Source organism: Strigops habroptila, chromosome 9 (genome assembly GCF_004027225.2).
Source record: "Strigops habroptila isolate Jane chromosome 9, bStrHab1.2.pri, whole genome shotgun sequence".
NCBI lineage: Eukaryota > Metazoa > Chordata > Aves > Psittaciformes > Psittacidae > Strigops > Strigops habroptila.
Window position 1 is genome coordinate 9,151,165 of NC_044285.2, and position 25,784 is coordinate 9,176,948.

The following is a 25,784-nucleotide window of genomic DNA, read 5'->3' on the forward strand; positions in this document are numbered from 1 at the left end:
TGCCTAATCTTCCCATCCCAGCTGCAAGAACTTAAATATCAGCATAAGAAGAGGAAAAACCTGGAAGTTTGGAGAGGGAAAACCTAGCATTTACAGAAGACTGTCAGTAGATTGCCAAGTAGCTGCTGCAGAAAGAGGGTGTGAGATGGACAGGAGTGGCCTTAGGAAAGAGTGTGACACTGCCATTGGGATAAAACACTAAGAGACCTCTCAGTGCTCAGTTAAAGCCAGCATGAGCAGATGCACTTTCCCCAGTCCACATCAATCTTCCTGTTGCACCAATCTGCAGCAGTTAAGATCCACTCGTTTCAGCCTTGAAACCAAACAGCTACAGAGGCTTTGATCCAACAGAGTATTTAATCATTCACTTAACAATATCCATGTTAAATCAAGGCTTTCGCACTCCTACAACGGAGGATGTATTTCCAACCTTTGCAGGATACCATGCAGGATCTTGAAGGAGAAAAGCGATGGAGGGCTATAATTGGATGAGTTACCCAGCAGGAAACTGTCCCAAGAAGACTTAGTTAGCTCTGAACTCCTTATAAAGTTTCACCCTTTCTGCTGTATGTTTGGTTGTTTTTGGTTTTTTTTACTGGAAACTTAGTTTTCCATGTGAAAGGAATACAATGAATATTTGTTCGTTAAGACATCAGGTTGTACTGCATGACTCAAGAAGCTGGTCAACTCACCCAGATCATGCTGTGTTGCATTACAGGCTTGCGGCTTAGGGGTGCAATAGCAAAGCTCATCAAGGTAATTCAGAATAATGAGGATTTGACAGGATGCCTGTGTGAACATTTGTTGGTTATTAAATATAAGCAATAGGGGCATTACCACCAGTGATGAAAAATGTTTGGCAAAAATGCTAAATCTGACAGAGGCCTGAGCTGGCATATACAATGAATTGCAGTGATTTGAAAGGTGCCCTGAAGGATTCAGTCACTGGTTACATGGGTTGAACAGACAAGTTTGTGATTAGCATTTCCTTTAAAAACGCTTGTTTAGGAAACATTAAAAGACCATGAGAGAGGTGGTCTTGGCCTTAGAGAGCCCAAAGATGAACAAAAGACTCTTTAGAGAAAAAAATCCAGGAACATCTTAGCTCCACTTTATCTTCACCAAAGCCAGACCTTCAAGTGCCTGTTTCGCTTCTGAAAGGGAGATTTAGCAGTTTGTCGTTTAGAGCCAAGGCATTTAGGAATGCATAAGTGTGCCTGGGAGGGTTGTCAGACATCTGTGTAACTCGCCAGAGCTAAGCATACGTCCACATCTGTATCAGCTGAAATAGTTTTAAAACTCCACCCTCCCTAGGTTTGATAAGCCCTGAGACCCAGGTTTTATGGCTAGGTTCATATGGTATGTTGTCCTGGAGCTTTGTACAGTTTGGAGAGAGTGCTTTGAATTGCTTCGTTAACATAAGCATGCCCTTGATTAGTGGATCATCTATGTTTATTTTAATGCATACTTTCTTTCAATAATTACCTTGTGCTTACCAACAAGTGGTGACTTTAATTGTCACTGTCTTGAGTAATAAGCATGGAAATGTGCTCGTATTTTCTGAATCAAGATTTTTACCAGGCAAGGCCACACATTAAAGAAGCTGTTCCTCATGAATTTGCATATTGCCACCTGGAGGCACTGGTATTACAAATAAAGCAGCAAACTCAGAGCATTTTCCCTAGTCCATCACACAGGCCTGTTACAGAGAGACGTAATCCACGTCGCTGCAAGGCTTTGTTGGGTTTAGATTATAACATGGCACGAGCCTGGCTTGCTGGCAGGGCAACATCTGCCCATGACGGATGCAGCAAGACCAAGCCCAAAGGAGGACACAGTGAATCAGTGACCCCTGGGTTTGTTAGCTGTTGGGCAATCACAGCCATTGGCTTTGATGCTGAAGCAGCAGACGCATTCCTCCCACATTGAAAGCACAGTGTTGCCTTTTTAGTATCAAAACACTTCAGTGGGGGTTTGAAAACCCCTGGCTTCAGCTTGCCCATTGTCACTGCTCAGGCTCTCAGACACCGTGGCTGCTCTCTGGGAAGGCTCCCTGTGCTGGCTTCAGGTCTGTGGCTCTGCAGAGTGAGACACTCCTGTCCCCATGTGAACTCCCTGAACTCATCACAGAGAAGCCTCTTTTGTTGGGTTTTTTTTTCATGCCCGTCGCTAAACATGCCCCAGCAGCTCATTGGAAGCGCCACGTGTCTATAAATGCACATCGTGGTACTCTCAGCCCCATGGGAAGTCCCCGTTGCTGGAGTGCTGTTTCCCAGCAGCATTTACAGCACCTAACGGCTCCCATGCCAGGGCCTGTCTCCCATGACCCGTTTCAGGAGCACAGCCCCATTGTCATGGGGAGCTTGAATTTCTGGCTGCCTTGAGGAGAGGTTTGTTGTTCAAAACTCTGTTAAAGGAGCTATTATTCAAAATCCACTTTTACGTTGGAAGGGAATTGGTTTCCATCTCTCCTTTTATCTCCAAACAAGCCAAGTCAGCAAAAGCACAAAGTGAAAAACATGCGCCCAAGATGTTATATTTAGAAATTGGTTAGTCTGTATTTAACATTCCTGTCAGTGCTTACCCTATTTTGCATGTCTGGACTGGTGTTAGATTAAATTAAATACATGCAAGCATGACATTTATTATTCTAAAGCTCAGTGCATGAATAACAAAACTGCCTATCCAATTTCACTGCCACAAATCCTAGAGATGTGGCTTCCAGTAGGGTGTTCTTATGATTATCTGAATGTCTTCCTGCATTTCAGTAAATCAAGGAAAGGTCAGCTCGGGGGGAAACTGAAAAATAACAGCTTAAAACCAGTTTCATAACAAGAGGCTATGCTCCTTAACAGACTCGTTGAATATGTGGAGGGCACTCAACGGCAGTGGCTTTTTTAACCCATGTGAATAAGGGAAGCAAAGCTGCTTTTTGGATGGTCTGGGGTCTGGTTTTGACCACACACCCAATGAGGCTCACTGGCTTCAGGGCAGAAACACAGGGAAGACCAGGACTTTCTAGGGAGGTGATTGCAAGATGGGTGAGGAGCAAAACCGTGGCCCCTTGCAGCCCCTCATTTCTGGGGCTGAGCAGGGAGCTTGGAGGAGCCTTGTCTTCCCCCGCAGCCAAAAAGCTGTGTCAAAATGTTCTGTCATCACCACTCCCCTAGTTAGCAGAGAGTGTTCTTTCACATAATCACATAACTTTGAAGGCGGAGGTGCCGAGGCAGAGGGCACATGTAATGGTGTGAACCCCGTCCCACAACACAGCGCTCTTGGAGCAAGGCAGAGCACTCACCCTTCCCAAATCCCAATATTACCATTGAACTGCACTGCTCCCAGCTGCAGGAGAAGAGGGAATGAATGGTGTGTGCTTATCTTTGTTATAAAGTCAAAGCATCATGTTTTGGTTAAACACAAAACTGTTTCAATGTTCAAAAATCCCCCCCTTGACTTGGCACCTCTGCTTAAGCATAAAGTGCTTCACAGCAATAGCCAAGCTTCAGGCTTGCCATTTGTTTCTAATTACAGGTTTGAACGATTCCGTTGAAATGAAATACATGCAAGTGTAGCATTCCTTAAAGTTCAGTGTTTACTTAAAGAGTTTATTACTTATTTTTACTGGAATAATACAGAATGTAGTCAGTAAGATGAACCTTTTTCCAACTGCATTCTCTGCAGAAAGCCACGGAAGGAAGGAGGGAGTATGAATATGTTTGAATGAAACTACAGCAAAGAGATGATTTTGCTTTCTAGACATCCACACTGCCTGGACTTCACCCCTTCTTGGTCAGGCCAGGGAAAGCTTTCTGTGCTTTTAACTGTTCCGTGAGCCAGGTGTGTGTGCAGAGGATGGTATGAGTGACTTGGCCTAGCAAAGCAAGGTGTAGCATGGGGCAGATGGAGGATCCACCAACTCCGACTACAGCAGGGCAGAGTGAAGCAAGTTGGAGACATGCGGGTGGATCTGAAATTAAGAGATTTAGGAGGGCAGGCAGTGGTAGGCTTTGCAGCCCACAAGCTGGATGAGGGGTTGCAGTTGTGTCCCAAGCCTCAATTTCCACAAGAGTCTCTGCCCAGACCTCTCCCTGCTTAAATTAACATCCATGGCATTAGCAGGGTCGGTCTGATGCTCGTCTGTGAGTGGTGCTGTGAGATCTGAGCAGCTCCCATTGTTTCACTATGGGAAGTGCTGTGCTAACCTTGGGGATTTAGACTTTTCAGTAGCTACATCATCAGTTTTCTGTGTGCTACATGTTCATACACAGCTGGCTGTGATCATTCGAGGTCTTTTTACTTTGGATTACAGTCCCTTTTCAAGGTAGGAAATGTGGTTTGCCTGACAGGCTGTTGGTTTAACTCCCTGGGTAAATGAAGCAACTTTAAACCAAAACATCCCACCTCCTCTGTTGCAAGTATCTCAGCAAGACCTTGGGTGATACTTGTGCTCCAGCCTTCTCTCCTTTAAGGAGTCAATCAATTACTCCTTTCGTTATCACACCAACCCCACCACAGGAAGCACAAGGGGAAACCAGCAGCATTGTCAGAGTAACCCTGAAACTGGATCTTGTTCCTTTAGGAAAAGCAACATACCTCCACATTGGTGAAGTGATTGATGGTGTTGACATGAGGGCAGAAGTGGGGCTGCTGAGCCGCAACATTGTGGTGATGGGTGAGATGGAGGGGCAGTGCTATGAGTACAGCAGCAAGTTATGCTCCTTCTTTGATTTCGACACCTTTGGGGGACACATCAAGGTAAGGCTGGAGCCCTCTCCTTGCGCTTTCCTCCTCCCAGCCACACCTTCACATACCGAGGAAGCCAGGATGCAGGAAGGGAGAAATCCCTTATGTCAGCCACTGAGCAAACAGCCTCTCCCCACAGTACCTCAGATCAGCCCCACTGCTGCTGCCTGTCCTTTGGCTTTGAAGTGCACCTCATGCCCCTGCAGACGTTGCTCAGCCAGACAGGCTGGTGCTCAACCCACCTGAGATACAGTCTCCATATCCCAATCCCAGTTTTCCCCAGATTCTGGTGGTGCTCAGCCTGGGAGTTTGATTTGAGCCCTGCTGACTGAAACTCATGAAAAATATTAAACACAAGTCGTTTTCCTTCTAAAATTAAGTTAAATGTAGCCATTGCAGCAGTGGGGAGATCACACCATGGTCCCTTTAGCCATCGTAACCCTCTTTCCCTCACCCTGCAGCCATACACTTCCTTCCACAGGGTAAATTGTTCTGGCAGGTACAGTGCAACCCTTCCTATTCTTGTATTCGCCCTCCTTCTTACCTTCAACGGTCTTTCGTGTTTTTTGACTGATGTTCTGTTGTTCTCCAGATTGGTCTTGGTTTTAAGGCCACCCATATTGAAGGTCTGGAACTGAAATATATGGGCCAGCAGACAATGGGACATTACCCAATTCATTTCCATATGGCTGGAGATGTGGATGAGAAAGGAGGCTACAATCCTCCGACGTATGTGAAGGATGTCTCCATCCACCATACCTTTTCCCGCTGTATCACAGTCCATGGATCCAATGGTTTACTGGTAAGAAGCCCCAATGTCTATCTTACAGATCTAAGCACCAGTTAAAAAATTTCCTCATAGTATGACTACAGCTTAATTATTGCAGGATGATGTGTTTTATTGTTTGAGCTCATGTCTGCCTCTTCCCACTGTGGATATGTATTCCAGGCGTATTTCAACCTGCATTCAAAAGGAGGAGGCCAGTGTGGCACTGTAGGCTGTGTGTGACTCAGAGCAGGCAGAGCTTTTGTCTGTGTGCAGTGATGTTGCAGACCAGCCCCTCTGTAATGAGTAGTTGGATCTATCTATAGACAGAGAGCTTGCTATTTAAAGATGATAATCAGAAGGTTTAAGCGTGCTTCATCTTTCCTGTAATAAAGGTTTGTGTTTGCAATTCTATTCATAACACCCAGCACTCGCAGAGCTCTGATTTGTCAGAGTTGCCCTCCAAAGCAAGAAATCCATTGGAAGGGAAAGTCACAGGCATAACTAAAATGCACTGAAGTTGGAGAGAGGGCATTGAAATTGCAGCTCCAGAAGCACAGCAGCTTTTTATCTGCTATTTATGAAGCTGAGGTTTTGTTTTGACCTTTATCCTTCTAAGTTTACAACACGATCCTAAAAACCTAGCAAGTGAACACAGCTTCTAAAGAAAAAAGGTATTCCACCATATGAATTACATAAGGCATTCAGGGACATATGGCATCTTCCCAATTCGATGTCGCCAGTACAGGGGCTTCGTATGCAATTAATGTGCAGGGTGGAAGGGCAACATTGCATGATTCATTTGTCACACCATCATGGGCTATTGCTAATGACACCATAAACACATGCTCTGGCTGCACAGAGGTTGCACAGCTGTTGGTGAGCTGCAGACCAGCTAAAGCCCTGCTTCTGGATCTAATGTGAGATCTTCATTCTCTATTGATTAATACTTGCCAAACCAAATACAGAGCCTGGCATTTTTCTTATCCGTCAGACGGACGGGTTCATAGGGAGTATTTGGAAATAGTTCTGTCTCGTGTGCTTTCTCTAAGTGATAACTGTGCCATGGAGGATTCATGGGCTAGGGATCCATGTGCTCAGGCTTTTCCAGCCAAGGTGGCATGATGAAATTTAGACAGGCTGATGTAGGTGATGAAAGCAGCTTGATCCTCCTGCTGTTACTCCACAGCCACAATTCCCTAAATGACTATGCTTTGCCTCCATAAAAAGGCACCCAAGAAAAATCTTAAAATTTGGGACATATAATCTGAAACATTAGTCAAGAATTGAATCCCTGTGGATTATGGTTTACCAAAATGTGTGAATACTAAACTGTACTCATAATACTTTACCTCTTTGGGGTTTTTTATATTACTTTAACTGTATGATTATTTCTGATAGTTGAAAAGAAAGCCCCAGTGGAATAAAGCAACCCGAACAAGTTTTTTCAGTTGCATCACAGAAGATGTGCTCCAAAGGTTGCATCACTTAAATATTGTTTCATTGCTCCATGATAGACACATGCGGTTAGCAGCTCCATGTCTCTGTTCATCAGGTGATCCCACCACAATCTCCTCATCCACCTTCTGACTCTAATTTCCTTCCTTTCCTCTTCCTTCTGCCCCAGATATATTCACAGACACCCACATTGGTCTCTGATGATTACAATAGTTATTCTGTACATTTCCTAGCTGCCTATTATCTTCTTACTTGGGCAGTACTACCTGTTTCTACACGCATGAGCACCATTTGTGCAAACAGACAAGCTCTATCTTTCGCAGGTAACATTGATTCCCTCTGAGGTCAGGCAGAACCAAAGCATACTTCGCTGAGGGAATATTTACCTTGATGATGTGCACAAACCACACTTTGGAAATAGCTATACAAAAAAATCTAGCTGGGCTATTAAATCTCATCATAGCACAGCACTTGATGTCCTTAACATGAAACCATTGGTTTCAGAGGGGCTTATTGCAGGGCTGTGGTTGAGTACCTGTGCAAATGCTTTAATAAATGGGAGAGGGGCATCAGTTATTTTTAACTGTTATTAAAGCAGGCTGGTAATTTGCATACAAGCTTCCCTGCTTCCTTTGCTGTCACTTTTCTCGTGTTGCTTCAGAGATATTTATACTGAAAACACTAACAGAAAACACTGTCCAGTTATTCTTGATGACAGAAATGTTTTCCTGTAGGTCTGTACAGTGTGCTAAAAGTCACTATCTCAACGTTAGCTCACTTCCATTGATGGGCTATTCTGCACTTGTCTGCAAATTCATATTCAGTGGAAGGCACAGAGGGCCCTTCTGGAAACAAATCTGTAGAAATGCTTTTCTCACCATAATTATTGTTTGAAAATGCAATAATTACCCCATGTTTTCTTTAATATATTGGCCATAAAGCCATCTAGTTACGCCACTGCAATCCCAGGGATGAAACTTTGCTCTGATTCCCACTCTCTCCACTGGATCCCAGTGTGCAAGAGAAAATAGAAACAGCCATTGGGGAGGGAAATTAAGTGGAGGTCAAAAAAACAGTCTGGCAGAATTCAGGGGAGAGGTGTACTTCATGGAATATGAGGTTGTGTTGTCTAACTGCTTCAGTGGTATCTGTTGTTATTAATCCAGTTATACTACACAGCAAATGTTTTACCGAATGGGCATTATCTGGCCATAAATCACTCATGGTTAAAGTAAGATTATGGACTATTAGGAAGGTTAGAAAAATTAGATCCATTTGAAATGTGATTTTGGAACAAGCATCTCATTTGCTATCCAAACATTTCAGTAGTGGGCTTGTGCATGAGAACACGCACAGGAAAGTAAGACAGAGCTGACTGAGAGATGAGAGACGGGGAAAGTAATTTATCAAAGGGAGAGTGACAAATGCATTAGGGACCAGGTCCCTGGCTGATAACTCCATGTTGTTCTGTGGGCTTTCAAGAATGAGGTAGGAGAACACTGGGCATTTGCTGGCTCTGAGCCCCTCTACCAGTGCGTGCCTCTCTCTCTGCTTCACTCCTCTCACTGTACCAGGAGATGCGTTCCCCTGCAGTGTTACTCACACAGAGGTGGGCTCAAGTTTGGTCACTACAGGTTTTCATGTCCCACTCCTGGTGCAGTGCTGTGCTGGCTGGAAAGATAAATGGCCATATAAAGTGGATAACATTTCTCTAGGGAAACTGTTTCCATCATCTGGATGTCACAGCACCATTACTTACGTGTCTTTCCAGTATTACTGTTATGTGAGAGGAAGCTAATTGGTTTCGGTGGCAGTTTCTGTGCAATTCTGACATCTGTGTGCTTAAAAGACTTCCTCTACATGTTGGAAAACTTCCTCTGAAGATAGCTCACTCTCCTGAAATGTTCTTCTATCCTGTAAACCTTTATCATTACAGGGCTGGGACAGCTCATTTGTCCAAGAAGGGACAGTTCGGTCTAGTCCATACGTTTTACACCTAAATAAAAAAGCCTAAACCTTGCAAAAGTTATCATCTAATTAGATCAGTGAAGTTAGCAGTAACTTTCAGTGAGATAGCTTAAAGGAATGCACCACTTTGCAGGTCATTTTAGCTGTGTTTAATTTACTGTGATGACTCATATTCAGAGATTTGAGTATTTACACTGGAGCATGGATGATACATAATAGATGTGTGTGCAGATGTAAGCTTGTAATAGATTTGGCAAGCAAAGTGTTCCTTCTTATGTGAAAACATATTTGTAATCATTTCAACACTAGTCCTGGGATTTTATTTGAAATTGGTGCTCCTTGCCTTGAGAATGAGGCATGAAGATGACTCAGGAGTCTCAGGCCAGTTTACAAAGGTGATTCAGGCACTTGAGCACCCAGGTCTTACAATGACACGGTAAAGAATAGGTCTTCTATCCAGTTTAAGATTGTCTTTTACCCCTTAGTAGTTGTTTCATCAGAAGCACTTGTAGGAACACATGGGGGTCAGGCTAGCCTTTACCAGGAAGGTTTCCTAAGTCCAAGGTGGTTGACAGGTGATTGCTGATGGGAAGAGCAAGGAGTGCCAGCCATTCACCTGGCCAGTGGAGACCAGAAATTAATTTTCCATATCCCAGACATATTCACTAACTGACTTGCTGGACACGGTATGTCCAAGGGCTGTTGTTTCCCAGCCAGTCCTAGCCGTATGCTTTGAATTCACATATCTGCTCCTGAAATTGTTTTCTCAGATCTTTCAGTGGTGTGATGGGTATTGTTCTGCCCAACAGTGTCTCAATGTTAACAACATTCAAACCAAAACCAGAGCAGCATTAACACCAGCTGATTTGTCTCAGGGTCAAGTAAAGCTTCTGTCAACAAGTTGGAGAAAAGGATCAGGTCAAACCTAAAACAAACCAGCCTGTCTGGAAAACAACCTGCCACCTTTGTGATAGCCTGAAAAAATATTTTTTCAGCTCAGCTGCATTTTTTAAATGCACTTTATGTGCTGCCCATGTAACTCCACATGAAGATGAATGAGCCCAGATGTGATTTGAACATCTAATGTCCTCCATTCACCCCCCACCCTGTGTTTTTTCCAGCGTCATGCTAAGGCAGTCTCTGATTTCACAGGCAAACATAAGAATGGAATGAGCATTTCCTAGGTGATGACAAATTCTAATTATGTGTTGGAATTATTGCTTAGACTATAAGCTCTTAAGAGCAGAGGGTGATCTTGCTTTTGGTTTTCCTTATACACCCTGAGTTCAAGAGGGTACTGCAGTTCCTATGTGCCATTGCTGTAAAGTTTCTTATTATTATGCAGTGGCTGAAGCATGAAACCTGAACACTGACCTTTGTTTTATACATGCAGGTGAAGGATGCTGTGGGTTATGATGCACTGGGCCATTGCTTCTTTACGGAGGATGGACCAGAAGAGCGCAACACATTTGATCACTGCCTGGGGCTGCTTGTTAAACCTAGCACTCTGCTCCCCTCTGACCGAGACAGCAGGATGTGCAAGCTGATCACAGAGGGTGCTTACCCAGGGTACATCCCTAAACCCAGGCAGGACTGTAGGTGAGTGGGAGCCTTCTTTTTCTTCTTTCTATTCTTTGCAGGTTTTAGCCATAAAAGATGGCATTATGTGTATTTGATTATGTGGTCCTCATCTGCAGAGGTCTGGGCTGCATGTCCCAAAGGTTGGGAGAGCACTCTGTTTGCGATCTTTATACTTGTGCCATTCAGATGCCTACACACCTAGGGTGTAATTTTCATTTTTACTATAAAGTCAATTGAGAGTGTTCCTACCTCAGATATTGAAAATCTTTTTCAAAGGACTTGGTGATGCCATGTGCCTTATGGACACTTGATCCCAACGACTCAGCAAAAAGTTGTTGAGTTCAGAGTGGGCTGAGTTCTCACATTTGTGCTCATCTCAAATGGTAGCTGATTTTGAAAAATACTGCTGTTAATTCAGAAGTCATTATTTGTGAAGAATGGCTCCTGTTTAATGCTACAGCAGTGGTGTTACACATTCATATGGCACAGTCTGTCCAACTGTGGAGTGAAGCCAAGATGATGTAATAAATGCAGTTTAGCACAGAATTGGAATTTAATAAAAGATCAAAGACTGTATACACCCATTGGATCTCTAATAGTTTGTCTATACATGAGCTCATTAAAATGTGTCCGTGAGAGCTTCTCAAAACTTCTGTTTGCCACAAACACTGTATTAAGCTTGAAAAATGCTAAATGCCTTTCATCTTCCTTTTTTCAAGATCCTTTCCTCTAAGCATCCTTGCAGATCTGCCAGCTGAAGTTTAGATGAGGATTATAGAAGCATTTGCAATAAGAAGGGATTTTACAAGTTCTTTTTGCAGTTCTGTTGCCTTGTAGAAAAAAAATCAGGTGAAACACAGAAGAAAAAACAACCAGCTTGGCCACACAGTTAAGCATTAGAATTCTTTTAGAGGAATTAATGGGTTCTTCATTAGCAGTAATTTTTAAGCACAGGTTAGAGAATGCCAGTCACAAAAACTGTAGTTGTAGATGACCCTGTCATAAGGTGGGGTATAGACTCACTGAGCTCCTGAAGGCCATTCTAGCCCTTCTTTCCATGATTTTCCAGCTGGTTTTCTGCCCAAAAATCAAGGTGCACAACTTGGAACATTATTCATTGCTAATTAATAGCTGCTCAGGGAGCCTACTCATTTTGATCCATATCAGGCAATTAATTAGGTTTCTTTTTCTTCCCACATCTCCCCGACTCTTCTTGGGAGACCACTAAACTCTTACAGTAAAACCTGTGTGCTTAGCAGCTAGGCAAGCAGATCCCCAGCTGTAGTCCAGGGGGTATAGCAAATGGTGTGGAGCAGATCTGTGGAACCACATTGTTTTCAGAGTGTTTTCCTTTAAAAGCTGGACATCAAACTTGCCTTTACGAGTTTAAAATTGATGGTGGATCAACTTGAGGACAAGACCCCTGTGCAACAGAATGGGAGGTCTTCGACGGTGAAGATTTGTCTTGAGACCCCAGAGCGTTGGTGCTGTGTTGAAGCTGCTGGGAGACAGGACCACTTCTGCTCATAGTCCAGATTTTTCTCCAGGAATTTTTTCTCCATAAACCACCCAAACCCCTAAAGAGCTAAATTTCTGATGGACAAAAAGTTAGTGAAAAATTCTTTGGAGCCAGACTTCCATCCTGAAAATTAGACAGTTAGAAGCTGATTGATGCCTAACAGCAAAATGTCTTCGGGGGATTTCTTTTATTTGGAAATACTCTCAATCTGCTGAGCCTGTATCAGTATCACCCTTCTGTCCTCAGAACAAACTGGGATTTTGTCCAAAGAAACATATTTTTAGCTTTGTAGTTTGGCAAAGGAAAGAGATGAATTCATGCAATGCTCTTTTTCACATCTGTGTTTGTTTATAAATTACACTTAACGTCTCCATTCATAAAACAAGAGTTAATTGGCCACTGTGTTCATTTTCCACTGATAATCCGTTTAATAGTCAGAGGGAGAGATTTTGTGTCATCTTGAAGACTGTTACATGAAAAATGAATGATAGGCAGAGGTCTAATGAAAAGGTCCTACAGTACTTTGATCTGCCATGTCTTGCTATTTAAAGGAATTTGAGGTCTGATCAGAAAAATAGCTTGTTTTGCACTGAGCTCATGCAAGTGCATGAGTAAACTAACACTATCCGTGGTGCAGCAGCCAGGGCACCCAGTGCACGGATGATGGATGAGCACCGGCTGCAGCCCTGTCAGCTTGGAAGAGGCAGAAAGGAAGCCACTGGCAGAAATTAAGACTATAGGATTGCGCCAAATGACACAGTAACCTGCTCGATCCACATGGCTCTGGGGAGCAGGATTGGGCTGAAAGACAGGTCATTGTGGAAATATGTCCATGCCCTTGCCTACGCAGCAGGAGGTAGTCTATAAATAATCTCAAATTGTTTCTTTCTAGGCCAGTTGCATGCCAAAAATAGAAAAAATTTGCTATGTTTTCATAATAAAATCACACAAACACAACTTCATCTTAGGCCAGCAAAATCAGTTGGCCTAAAGCTCCCATGAAGTCTTTCATAGCAAGGTTAAAACAGACGTGTGGGTTGCTTTGGTTCATCCGCTGCAGGAGGACAAATCTCACCCAGGACATTCAGGGAGCCAGCCTGCTGGTTGTAAGTGCTGGCTGTTCTCCTCCTGGAGTTCATGTGCCTGTCGGTTAACGAACGCTGTATGTCACAGGATGGACATTGATGGATTGATCTTTCGTCCTTGATGGGAATCTTTACATTAAGAGTCTTTTATGTGCATTAGACAAACTTGAGTCTTTTTGTTCCAAAAGCAATGCATAGGAGGGTGGTAAATAAAGTTAATGAATCACAGCAGCTCAGGAAAAGTCAGGTACTGGGTTGCACTTGGAAAGCCTTTAAGAGGCAATTGGTTGGGTCCCTTGATTAAAGGAGTTTCTGAGGGCTTATTTGAGGGCAAAGTTCTTTCTGTGACTTGTGCAACAACATATTTACCTTATCATAAAACATGATTGACATCTGACAGCTTCATAGCAGGATTGGAATTGCAGTTGAAATTCCTCATTTAATGCTCTGGGTTTTAAAAGATAAGGCCATGCTCTCTGTCAAACTGCGGAGGATACATGGTATGAGAAGAGAAAGGAAAAACAACATTCCCTTTGACCCACAGGCAGGACCTCTTATCTGAGGAGGTATCTGTCCTGTACAAGGGGAGTTGATCAGTGACTCTGGTGTGTGCTCAAAGTGTCATCTTTATGTTATGTTTTGTTTTCCTGACCTGCAGTGCCGTATCCACCTTCTGGATAGCCAACCCGCACAACAACCTGATAAACTGTGCGGCTGCTGGATCTGAAGTGAGTGCAGAAGTTTCTTATTTGGTAACAACCCAGACCGGTTACAGCCCTGCAAAGCTCTTGTTGGAATAAAACCTGCTTCTGTGACACAGGCATTTTTGAAACTGCTCAATTGAGACATATATTAATGTGGCTGGTGCCTGCAGTAAAAAACAACACTTCTCCTTTTGCTCCATACTTCTTGTCACTTGCTGTTTCTAGAGCTGGATGGCTTTAACAAAAGTTCCCAGCCTTTGCACAGTGTGCAGCCTGAATAAATGAAATAAATGTGACTGTGGAATCCCAGTGAAGTCTTTGGCAATGATTTTGCTGATGGCAGTACGGTAATGGTGCCCTGAAATGTCAGTCAGCACTAATGGTAATTCCACAGGAATTCTTGGTCACATCAGGAGCCTTTGTTTTCCTACTAAGACAAATAAACAAGCAAACTAAGCCTTAAACAAAGAGAGGTGATTTTTCCAAAGCTTACAAACCCGAATACCTGGATTCAGGCTTCTAGATACATTTTTAGGCAACTAAATAAAAATTATCTGATTTTTTAAGATCCTATGCAGTGATAGGAGGACATCAGTGTGTGTGTGTGTGTGTGTGCGCATGTGTTAAGGATTTCAAAAGTCTCGCTTATAGCTTCAATATAGATGTCAAAGCTTAAGGCCTCTTGAAGATGTGGGACTGTGAATGTGAATTTATGTGCATGTCAAACTCTTTGCTGCATATAGTTATACAGGTCAATGCTGCTAGCTGTGATTTGTCCTGATATCTTCTGGCTTGCGTCTTGTGGCTTGACTGACAAATCCTTGGGCTAATGTAGACCAGCAAAGAAGTTCAAGCAAAGTCTCAAATGTCCATTCTCTTTCTCAGGAAACAGGCTTTTGGTTTGTTCTGCACCACGTGCCGACAGGGCCCTCAGCGGGCATGTATTCCCCTGGCTACTCGGAGCACATGCCGATGGGGAAATTCTCCAACAATCGCGCACATTCCAACTACCGGGTGAGTCTGCACGCAATGGGAACACTGCCCTCGAAATAAACACCATCTTCTCGCTTCAGCTCTTTGGGTCTGCAAGCTATTAATGCTTGTGCTTTCTGTTTCACTGAAAGTTACTGCAGGCTTGTTTGTGTCTGCAGATAAAGCAGCTTGTGTGCTGGCGCTGAAGCTCTCAGAGTCGGCCAGCACCCGCTTCACTTGGCTCTTGGGCATTCAAAGAGGTTCTTCCCTCTGCTCAGGCTGCTCCTCTGCTTCTGTACTCCTAAAATAGTGCCTCCAGGAGCATCTATTGGCAGCTTGTCTAATTATAGACCTCAACTGCCAATGTTAGCAATTAACTGAACAGCTTCTGGAGGGATAAATACAGGCCACTGTGTCTAATTGCCTTCACTTTAGTTATTTACCCATAGCATGCCATGTTGTGGGGCTGTGTGGTACTGTTATGGAGTGCTTTAAGCTCCAGAAGCAGTTATTAGGCTCATGAGAGTGACTTCAGTTTAGAACAATTGGAGGTAGAGCCTGGAGATGGAAAGAACTGTAGAATATATAAATATACTGTAATATTGCATTTCTCTTTTAGGCTGGAATGATCATCGATAATGGTGTTAAAACTACTCCAGCCTCCGCCAAGGACAAGAGACCTATCCTGACACTGATTTCTGGAAGGTAAAGTGTTTTGCACAGTTTGGTTTGGAAAAGGCTTCTCTATAGCACTGACTGAAAGCTGTGAAATTGCCCCCAGGAAAGCTGACAAGAATCATGGCAATGCCTATTCTTATTCAGGAAAGGTCTTCACTTAGATTTACCACTTTCTAACTTGATTTTCTCCATTCCCATTCCTAAGGAACCTGCAGCATCCACATGCTTCCAGTTTGTCCTTGCTCTTTAGCTCTGGCTGAGCTGGCGTGGATGTTACATCTGCTCTAGGGTGTTCCATTGACTTTCGTCCTGCTGGGACAGAACTTGCTGCAAGAACTTCTAGGAATAAGAAATTAAAGTATTTCCTGGGAATGGTGTTGATTTTCTTTATTCTTTTAGGACCTGCTTGAACAGGGAGTGCTTATGTGATGCAGCTCACACTTTGATTTCAAATTTCTGTCTAGTTCCAAGTCTGCCACTGCAATAATAATTATAGTTAAAAACACAGAGCGATGCTTCATCCCTGGTGCTGTTCACGGCTTCTGTGTGGCATTATGGGGTCATTTAGAAATATTGGAATCCTCTCTATAGAGTGTATCATATCAGCAGACCTACCATGGTCCAGTGGCTTCTGAGAATCCCCCCTCCTCCCCTGAAGCTGACCCCAGGGAGGAGACTGATGGAAGCAGAGGGCTTCTTGTGGGCAAGTGTAATAGCATAAGGACTGCACTTGCACCCTTTTATCTCATTAGAGGTTGTCTCTGGCTTTTAACTTAGTTGCCAATTCCAGGGAGAGAAAAGGACTTTAATATTCTCAAGTTTCATAGTTTTCTTTCCTGGCAGACCAATAACCTCCAGTTGCACCCAACCTGCATTCCCCCACAACTGGGTTTCTTGACAGAAGAAACCACGTAGGGAAGAGAAACCCGCTGAAAACCACTGTTCAGCTGGGGAGAATGGCAGCTTTTTCCTTTCCTCTTTTCCATCTCTGGGGTGTGGGTTACCCAGATTGCTGTAGTCATGCACTGAGCAAGCACTGCAGTGGTGGGATCAGTCCTCCTCCCCAGGAGAACCCAGCCAGCAGCTCAGATATCAGTTGTTCCATGATCAGGGCACATCACCCCTGTGCTAAAAGGTGTTCAAAGTGAATAGTATTTACATTATGTTAATGCTCAATTAGTTCAAATTGTTAATTCAATTATAAAAGTAACTGCTAAAAAAATAACTTATTAAGAGCAGCCAGCTCTGCAAGGCCCTCTAAATTCTCTTGGGAGCCTGATGCTGCTTTTCCATATAGCTTGGGAAACTGCCTTCTGCCACAGGCACAGTGAGTGATTACAAAAGGCAATTTGTCCCTTGCCATACAAGGGCAGGAATGACCCTGGGAAGCCAAGCAATTCATAATGCAGTCATGTTTATGCTCAGGGATTACCCACCAGCACACACTGCATCTTAGATTATTTATATCGTTTTCCACTTTTCATGTGTCAAGACTGGAAGACTGAATAAATGATTATAGCTGCACTGGCTGGGGCAAACTTGGAGGTTGGCTGGACAGTTACGGAGTTGGAGAGATTATTCTGCATTCTGTATTAAATGTCTGCATCAAATTCTGTACCCTGTAGTGTTCCTCCAGTTATACATGGATGTGAATGAAACTGGAATACATCTCAAAATATCTGTATTTAACAATGTCTGGGGAATTCACAAGGGCTGATACTAAATCTTTCTCTGAAAGCAAATTCACAGTGATGAAACTGCCAAAGCAATATTCATTTACTGGAACACTATCAGCCTGATGCTCAGTTTTAGATTGATATGATGGCTTATTAAGCAAAGCAAAGTGCTATTGAATATCTGTTAGTGATCTGACAGCTTGGCCTTGCTACTCATTGGTGAGGCATGAATTTTAATCTCTGGACCATCCGCTCCTGGCACTGAGTTGGATACTCATCTGTCAGGTTTTCTAAGCTATGTAGTATGATGGAAGATGCTCCTTCAGTCGCAAAAGGGAGAGCTGTGCCTCAGGACGTGCTGAGCTCAGACATCTGAGCTCAGCATCACCATAGTGAGCCAGACCCTTGCTCAGAACCTGTGGCCCGAGCAGTGGCTGACAGGCAGCAGCTGAGGGCACGCATTGCTGCAGTTTCCACTTGTGTCTGCTTTTTTTCCTACATCAGGCCAATATTTCATCATACTTGAGAACTTCAGAGTTAATAAATCTTGTATGTGTGTCCTGGGTAATGTATAGTGGGAATAGTGAAGGACGTATGCTCCTGATGTTTGAATTCCTTTCCACTGCAAGGAAAATTTGGCAGTGGTATTCGTTGCCACAGTACAGCCAAGGTTAGGAGATAAGAATGCTCAAAAGGGAAAACAAAAGGATATTTTTATAAATAACAGGAATATGCTAAAGGATAACAGGGATTAAAAAAAAAACTTAGACTTTTGAGAGCAATAGTAAACTTTCCATGCTTTCAGCAATATATGAGCAATACAATAATGGAAAGGTGAAAGGAAACTTGGAGCGGGTCTTTACAACTGCCTCGCCTGGACCGTCCTTCCCTTGGCAGTTGGGTCTGGCCATCACTGCTGGGCTAGACACGCTACTTGGATGGACCGTTGTCCCAGAGCTGCTCCAGAGTTAGCATAAACCAGATGTTTAGTTGGGCCGTGCACCGAGCAAGGCTCCCTTCCCTTGCCAACCCTTCTTCTCTCCTTCTGGTTATAGATACAGCCCACACAAAGATGCTGATCCTTTGAAGCCCAGGGAACCTGCAATAATTGAGCACTTTATTGCCTACAAGAACCAGGATCATGGGGCCTGGCTGCGGGGTGGAGATGTGTGGCTGGACGACTGCCAGTGAGTTTTGCCTTATTTCAACTCTCAGAGTTCAGCCTGGTGTTTATGATGAGCATAGCTGTGGTTCAAGCTATTTATATCACTTTGCACCTTTCATATGGCTAAGATTGAAATACAGATGAAACGTTAAGTAAACACAGGCATTATTTTACACAAACAAAACCTGCTTTGTCTCAACTGAAGATCCTTCAGATTGTTTCTTTGCATGATGCTGACCAGCATTCAAAAATAGTCACATACACACACAGATGCAAATAACTAAAAATAAAACCAATTTTTTTTTTTTTTTTTTTTTTTTGACATGGAAATGAGGTGCTTTGAAAAGAAAGCAGCAAAATCCATCACCTTCTCTGGCTCGGCCTGGTCACAGATCAGTTTTATGTGGCTTACTCTTATGCTGAATAAGCAAGTACTGACAAAGTAGACATAAAACTATGCATCACAGCAGCAAGGGAGAGAGTCTGGGCAAGTGCCTGTTTTGCTCTTTGAAGACCATTTCCTGTGCTGGTCAGAACAGATATTTGTTTTCCACTTGAAAACACATGATCTTCTACAGTTTCTTTTGCTGAGCCAGGCTCTTGGTATCAACCTCAATGAAGAAGGAGGAAAAGGAAAAAGCTACTTTACGAGGCATATTGTGATAACCTTAGTAGAAATAGCTGTCATGCTGTTATCTGGTGTCCAATTCCTGGCCAGAGCTGCCTTACCTTCGAGTGACCCAAGCCTCTTAAAGCAACCAGCAGCATAAGCTGGCTCTAGCAACCAGTTGGGTTTGCGAGAATGAGGCTGTAGAAGAACACTCAGAAATGCAATACTGAGTAATACATTTTGTGCTTTTTATGAACTTGTAAGCAGAAGTATCTAGCCCAGTCCGTGGCCAGCAAGTGTTGTCTTTGCAGGTCACACTCATGTCATTAAGACATTTACATTGCTCATGGGGCAAATGCAGCACATGGAGGTTGCTAAAAGACCAACTACTTCATCAGTTTCCAGCAGGAAACCTGTAAACGTATGTGAATTCGAGGAAGCACCCATCAAACTGTAATTGTCTTTATAGCCATAGGAGCTTCCATTCCTATTGCTACTAAAAGACTTATGTATTACATTAGCAAACCAAATGTTAATGTGGCATGCAGTATAGGAACTACGGTGTGTGCTGATGCGGCTGGGAAAGGCAAGGGGAGGCGATAGCCTGGGAAGGGCTGCCACCTACAGACAGAAGCAGGACAAAGCTGTGTTTGCTCTGCTGCAGGTCTCCCCTGGTGTTTTTGTTTGTCAGTGATGTAGGTGTTAAGAGAGACACCGATGTGAAGATACCATCAAGAATGACTCAAATTATCCTATTAATTATAGCCTTCCTGTAAGCAGGAGTCATGGACCAACAGTTGTGATTTATCTCATCTAAAAGCTTGGATTTTTAGCAAAATAGAAAGACATTTTAATTTTTTTTTTTAATTTTCTTTTTTTTTTTAATAAGTAAGATCTGATCTCTATGTTCTGTTAATGAAAGAGAAGTCAAGTTTCTCTGTTTTTATAACAGTTCCCCTTGTAAAGGTTTTTTATAGAAGTGGTATGTGATACATGAATACAGTGGAGCACAGAGGTGTGTATAAGGCAAAGCACTATTAAATAATAAAAGCTAGCTGGATTGAGAGATAAGCATAATATTTTTGTCTAATGGTCATTAGACACAGGGAAAAAGCTTTATGAGACTATGTAAACTATGTAAACTATGCCCAGTAGTCACTGGCTTAACCTCAGCAGCAATCAGGCATATGTCTGCTGCTTCATGTGATCTGCATATACTGCAAGATGTACCAAAAGAGATCTTCCACAACTGGACAGAGAACAAACCTGGAAAAGCCTGAGTTCCCCATGAGCACTGCTCAGTAATTCAGCCCTGCTGTCCTCCACCCCACTGGTTTGGTTATTTTAGTTTGACATGATAAACCAAACCCAAACCTCTTCTGAAGCATCTCTCTCTTCTTTGAAGGTTTGCTGACAACGGCATTGGCCTGACCTTAGCGAGGTAAGTGTGGTGCAGGATGTGCTGCAGCCTGGGGCACGGCTGGTGGGATGGTGTGAGCAGCGCCTTCACCTCCAGCCCTTCCCTCATAGTGGTGGGACTTTCCCTCATGATGATGGCTCAAAGCAAGAAATCAAGAACAGCCTGTTTGTTGGCGAGAGTGGAAACCTGGGCACCGAGATGATGGACAACGAGATCTGGGGACCTGGGGGTCTGGATCACAGAGGAAGGACCCTGCCCATTGGCCCGTAAGTTCAGCTCAGCACATCAAAGCACACACTATTCTCACTCTCAGTGCAAGCTCCAGCCCAGTGTGGTTTCTTCAGCGCTCTTCAGTTTAATAACCATTACACAGAAAGGATTTGGTTTCATGTCTCCTGATCCCAAAATCCTCACTGTGCAGCTGCTGCTGGCAGGTACATACTTGCAGGCTGCCAAGACAGCGTGAAACTCTGCTTTCCTTCCCTCTCCCCTTTACAAACAGTTGAGAAGACAGCAAGAGGACTGTGTGCTAGCTGGGCACTTCTGTATATGTGGTCAGCAGTGGTCGAGCAATGTGGCAGTCTCCAGGCAGGTCAGCTGCCAGGAAAGGACATAGAAGCCCTTCCCTGAGTTTGAACTGCCCCAGATGTGGTCACAGATGGCCTCAGAGCTGCCATTAGTATTGCTGCTGTGCTTACAGGAATTCGATGCCTTTGTTAAACAGTTTTGAAATGGCCAGTTAACTTCGTGTGTGGCCTCTTCCTACAGTTTAGTCCTACAGATTGGGTTGCAAGTGCTATAATGTTTTGTTGTTGTTCCTAAAAACACAGTTATCCTAATAGCAGCCCTACAATGAACAACCAGCCACACTGATTTTTTTCCTGCCGTATTATATGCCTCAGCTTCACTTGTCAGTGATGCAGCAGGCTTATTATTAACTACAGTAATAATGAAAACCCAATCTGCTACAGGTTTTCTTCTAATATTCTTTATGATGTATCTCATCTTGGGTGTTGGGTATAGAAACACAGAGAGACAGAACAAATGCACAGGAGGAGGCAGATCTTGTCTAAGGGAAGACATGCGTATGAGGAAGGGATCAAATTTATCATAAGTGAAGTATGAAACATCTTCGGCTCTTAAGGAGTTTAAGCATCTTGTTCACTTAATGTGCAAAATGGTGTCTTCTCTACCTTGCAAATGATATCAGAAAAGGCTGTTAATAAAGGTTCATTAGTCTGCCCCTTCACCTCTTTTCAACCCTATAGATTGTAAGACCTTTTCTTGTTTTCAAATCCATTTTTTTATTGCAGCTGAGCTGCGCTGTTTCTTTCCAAGTTCATTTGAAAGATGTGATGGGACTTCCTTTAGCCCTGCCATTACTCAGCCCAAGGAGTCTGAGCAGCTCTGATGAGTTTCAGGTTTCACTGCTGCAGAACTCATTTCTGATAGCAGACACGAATTTATTCAATTTTAGGTCAGTGCTTTGGCATTGCCGTAAGTTCCTTCCCTGGAGAAGCATAGAACAAATAAAGATGATCTGTTCAGACATGAGAGAACTTGAGCTGAACTTGCAAGGATAAGAGGACTTCACAGACCTAAAAAGGAGGGAAATCCCTCCTCTTCCAAAACATGAACTCAGGAGTCATCCTAAGGGATGTGAAAAATGAAAGCAGCTGAGAAACAAGTGCTGTGGGACTGTACATGTCTAGAATGCAATCTCATCCTCATGCTATTGTGTCATGACCATGTCTCTCTGTCTCCTCCAAATGTGTTTTAGAGATTTTCCCATTCGAGGGATTCAGTTCTACGATGGACCCATCAATGTCCAGAACTGCACATTCCGCAAATTCGCTGCCCTGGATGGGCGGCACACCAGTGCCCTGGCCTTCCGCCTCAACAACGCCTGGCAGAGCTGCCCCAACAACAATGTCACTGACATTCATTTTGAAGATGTCCCTGTGAGTTATCCTTCTCAGAAAGGCCTTTTGCCCTTGGCATGGAAATGGGGTTGTGGGCAAAAAAGGGAGTAGCAGCCTTTAGGAGAAAACACGAGATCTTTATGAGGTTTCTCATTGTCTTTGGCAGAAGTTTAACAAAGAGGGTGGCAGCTAAGAAAGAGAAAATTGAGTGGATGAAATAACAGGAAAATCCAATTCTCTGACAGGTTTGCAGTAAACCAGAAGCAGGCATCAGTTTCAAACAAAATAATAGTGATGTTCAAGTGAAAATAATTTCCATTTCTGTATGTCTCAGAAACTGTGAAACAAGGAGAAGAATCTGCCCCTGTATTTTTAACAGCAGTATAATATTAAAGCAAAAACAGAATGAAGTCTGTTGTGGAAGGTCTAACTCACCTAGAAGCAGAAAATACTGATTTTGGGAAACAGCCAATGAAACTGAGCCGATGCAGGGTAATTCTGCAGCCCTGCACACCAGGGTAATTCCATGGACTCCTGTTCTGCAGACTTAAATGAGAGCAGAGCCCAGCCAAAAAGGGTCTTCCAGGCTTTGAATTACAGCATGAACTTCTGGGTGCTGGTCTGAACCTGTCCTGGGGTCTGTGCTTTTGAGTTATTTTTGTGTTTGATTGCCCAGATATGTCCTAACTGGTTTGCTGACGTTCACCTCTAGCAGCTGTTAAATCCAACTGCCAAACATTGCAAATAAATAAAGTGGTTGGGCTTGAAATGATTTGGGCTGCTTAACTTTCAAAAAATTAGCAGACTTGCTCAGATGTCAGGAAAAGTGCTGACTAGCGATCCTTGTGCAAAATGGGATGGGAAAAGCAAAATTCCCCTAGAAGTGTTGGTTGGTCGCTCTTTCGCATTGCACCAGGCAGGGTGGTGACATGACATTTATTTATGCTGGATAAAAATATCACACAGAAGTCGCCAGAGCAGCCATTTCCCAGGGGAGGTTACTGATTATTCCCAGGGTCAGTATGACTTTATGTGGCTTTGGAACCTTAAAAACATATTGGGAGACAATGAGTGAAGTGGCTCTAGTGAAATCTCTTCTGAACCTTCCTCTAGAATTTTAAAACAAACCTCATAGCTGAGACTGAAATTCTGTTTGTTTTAGCCTTTCCCACATGGTCAGCAGGGAAATCTATGTCTGCTCTGTCTGACAAATCAAGCACACCTTTTAAGTGTGTGACCCAGCTCTACACTTAAGGCTTAATGAAGAGACAATGTGCAGGCAGAGACAATCCTGATATGCCTGTACCAAATGGCACTGATGTTCCAGCTAACTAACAAGACCAGCTCAGCTGAAAATGATTTTGGTGCTTCTACCTTTAGATGGTCAGTTTCAGAAGCTCATAGTTTTATTACTACACAAGTGCTATCTCAGAGGACCTACAACCCCAGCCTTCATCTGGAGTCATGGGGCTGAGCCATTGAACATCAAGCCTACAATGTCTCAAAGCTGAGCATCCAGAATCTCGCCATTTAAAGAATGGTGATGTTAGTGCATACACAGATTTCTTCATGCACAAGTTGACCCACAAACCCAACACTATTTCTCGTCCAAGGTACTTTCCAGTGTCAAATAAAGTCAGAAAATGGGTCCTTTGAGCCACTCTAGTGACCACAGCCATTGTTTGCTTTGTACTCTAAGTGATGAATTCCTTTGTGGATATATAAATGCATTTCGCTATTTTGTTTAGATTACCTCAAGGGTCTTCTTTGGAGAACCTGGCCCCTGGTTCAATGATCTGGATATGGATGGTGATAAAACATCAGTTTTTCATGATGTGGATGGCTCTGTATCAGAATATCCAGGCTCATACCTGATAAAAGAAGATAACTGGTTAATCAAGCACCCAGACTGCATTGACGTGCCTGACTGGAGAGGTTCCATCTGCAGTGGACACTTTGCACAGGTAAAGCTGCTTATCTTGCAGTATCATTATCACTTTGTTTTATTTTAAATTTCTTGGCACTGTAAAGCTTGACCTTTAGAAATGGCCTTTCTTCAGGGTGCTCAGTGTTTATTTGTCTGCATATCTGCACAGGTGGTTTTGAACATGAGGATACTGTGGTAAATTTTCAGATGCTTTGGTCTTGACTGCTCACAGCTCTCACAACTTCTGCCTGAAGTCCCCTAAGAGCTCCATGCGCATTAACAGATTAATATTCATAAATCTATGGGCTGTCGGCTGGTAATTTTCCCTTGATTTAAGGAGGGAAGTGTTGCCCACAGTGTGATGGGAAATGTGCTGAGCAGTCAAAATTAGACTTTGGCTGTCATGATCTTTCATCCTGTTGTGTAACCACCAAACCATTCTTCCTACCACACAGCCTCCGAGTGCTGCTGCCTTGAGAGACTCCTCACTTTCCCCTGAGTAGTGCCTGTTTTTGTCTTGGGTGTTGCAACTGTTGGGTTTTTTGCCTGTGTAGTGCCACTAAAGCCAATTTCTAACCACTGAGCTGGTTTTCATGATTCTGAAATCCAAACAGAAGGGTCTTTGTTCAGCAGAAGTCAGATGTCTGAGGTAGATAATGTCCCGCTGCTGAGGGTTGCCACTAACACTGTGAAATACTTCAGCCCTACTGCAGGCCTGTTTGACTGGCCCACACTCTTGAACTCAGTGGATGAGGTAAAGATCCTTCTTGTTTTTCTGAAAACAGTTTACTTTGTTGAAAAGGAAGCCTGAGAAACTGAATATAAGTGTTTGGCATGCAGGTCACTGCTGAAGTCACAGGCCTTGCACCAGTTCACATCTATTGAGTAGCTGCGCCTTTAATGCTTTGCTGTAGTTCATTAAACCCTTTTTTCATCTAGATATACATCCAAGCCTACAAGCCAGCCAACCTGAAAATGAAAATAATTAAAAATGACTACCACAATCACCCACTCTATTTGGAAGGGGCTTTGAGCAAAAGCACTCATTACCAGCAGTATCAGCCAGTTATAACTCTGAGGAAAGGCTACACCATCCACTGGGACAAGACAGCCCCTGAAGAGCTGGCCATATGGCTCATCAACTTCAACAAGTGAGTGATCTGACCGAATTCCAACATTCCAGCCCAGTAATGTAACTGCACATTTTTAATGAGTGAGGTTATCACCTCATGAGCTCTTCCAGAATGAACATGCTTGTTCCAGGAAGTCCATGGAGTTCACCATCTTTCGATTTGACATCCCAGATTCCTGTTTCCTCCCCTGGGAAGTCCTGCAAGATAACATGGTTCGTTTTTAGAAGCCTAGAGCTAATTCATTCCTGGTGCATGGAAGTCACAGGTGTAGGAGTCAGAGGCAGGTCCGACCCATAGTTGTTATGTCTAATTTACATTGCATAGATTCATCCCAAGCCATTAAAATTTTAACTGGCCAGGAAAAAAGTTAAGTTACATTTCAGAGTGAATTATGTAGTTTGGCTTCTAGCATGCCCAGGAAAATAATAGTCATGTGTGGACTTGTTATAATGTGGGT

The 25,784-nt window shown here is 43.4% G+C and overlaps 1 protein-coding gene across 2 annotated transcripts in view; it reads left to right on the forward strand.

Annotated features, from left to right (window-relative positions):
- CEMIP (cell migration inducing hyaluronidase 1) overlaps window positions 1-25,784 on the forward strand; it is a 114,775-nt gene that overhangs the window by 79,069 nt on the left and 9,922 nt on the right. For both annotated transcript variants that reach the window (XM_030497052.1, XM_030497054.1), the window contains exons 12-23: window positions 4,580-4,755; window positions 5,336-5,545; window positions 10,329-10,534; window positions 13,779-13,848; window positions 14,710-14,838; window positions 15,416-15,501; window positions 18,206-18,337; window positions 20,331-20,366; window positions 20,456-20,611; window positions 22,126-22,306; window positions 24,016-24,231; window positions 25,134-25,345. In XM_030497052.1, the coding sequence (XP_030352912.1) occupies window positions 4,580-4,755; window positions 5,336-5,545; window positions 10,329-10,534; window positions 13,779-13,848; window positions 14,710-14,838; window positions 15,416-15,501; window positions 18,206-18,337; window positions 20,331-20,366; window positions 20,456-20,611; window positions 22,126-22,306; window positions 24,016-24,231; window positions 25,134-25,345 (1,810 nt within the window). The remainder of the gene's footprint in view (window positions 1-4,579; window positions 4,756-5,335; window positions 5,546-10,328; window positions 10,535-13,778; window positions 13,849-14,709; window positions 14,839-15,415; window positions 15,502-18,205; window positions 18,338-20,330; window positions 20,367-20,455; window positions 20,612-22,125; window positions 22,307-24,015; window positions 24,232-25,133; window positions 25,346-25,784) is intronic.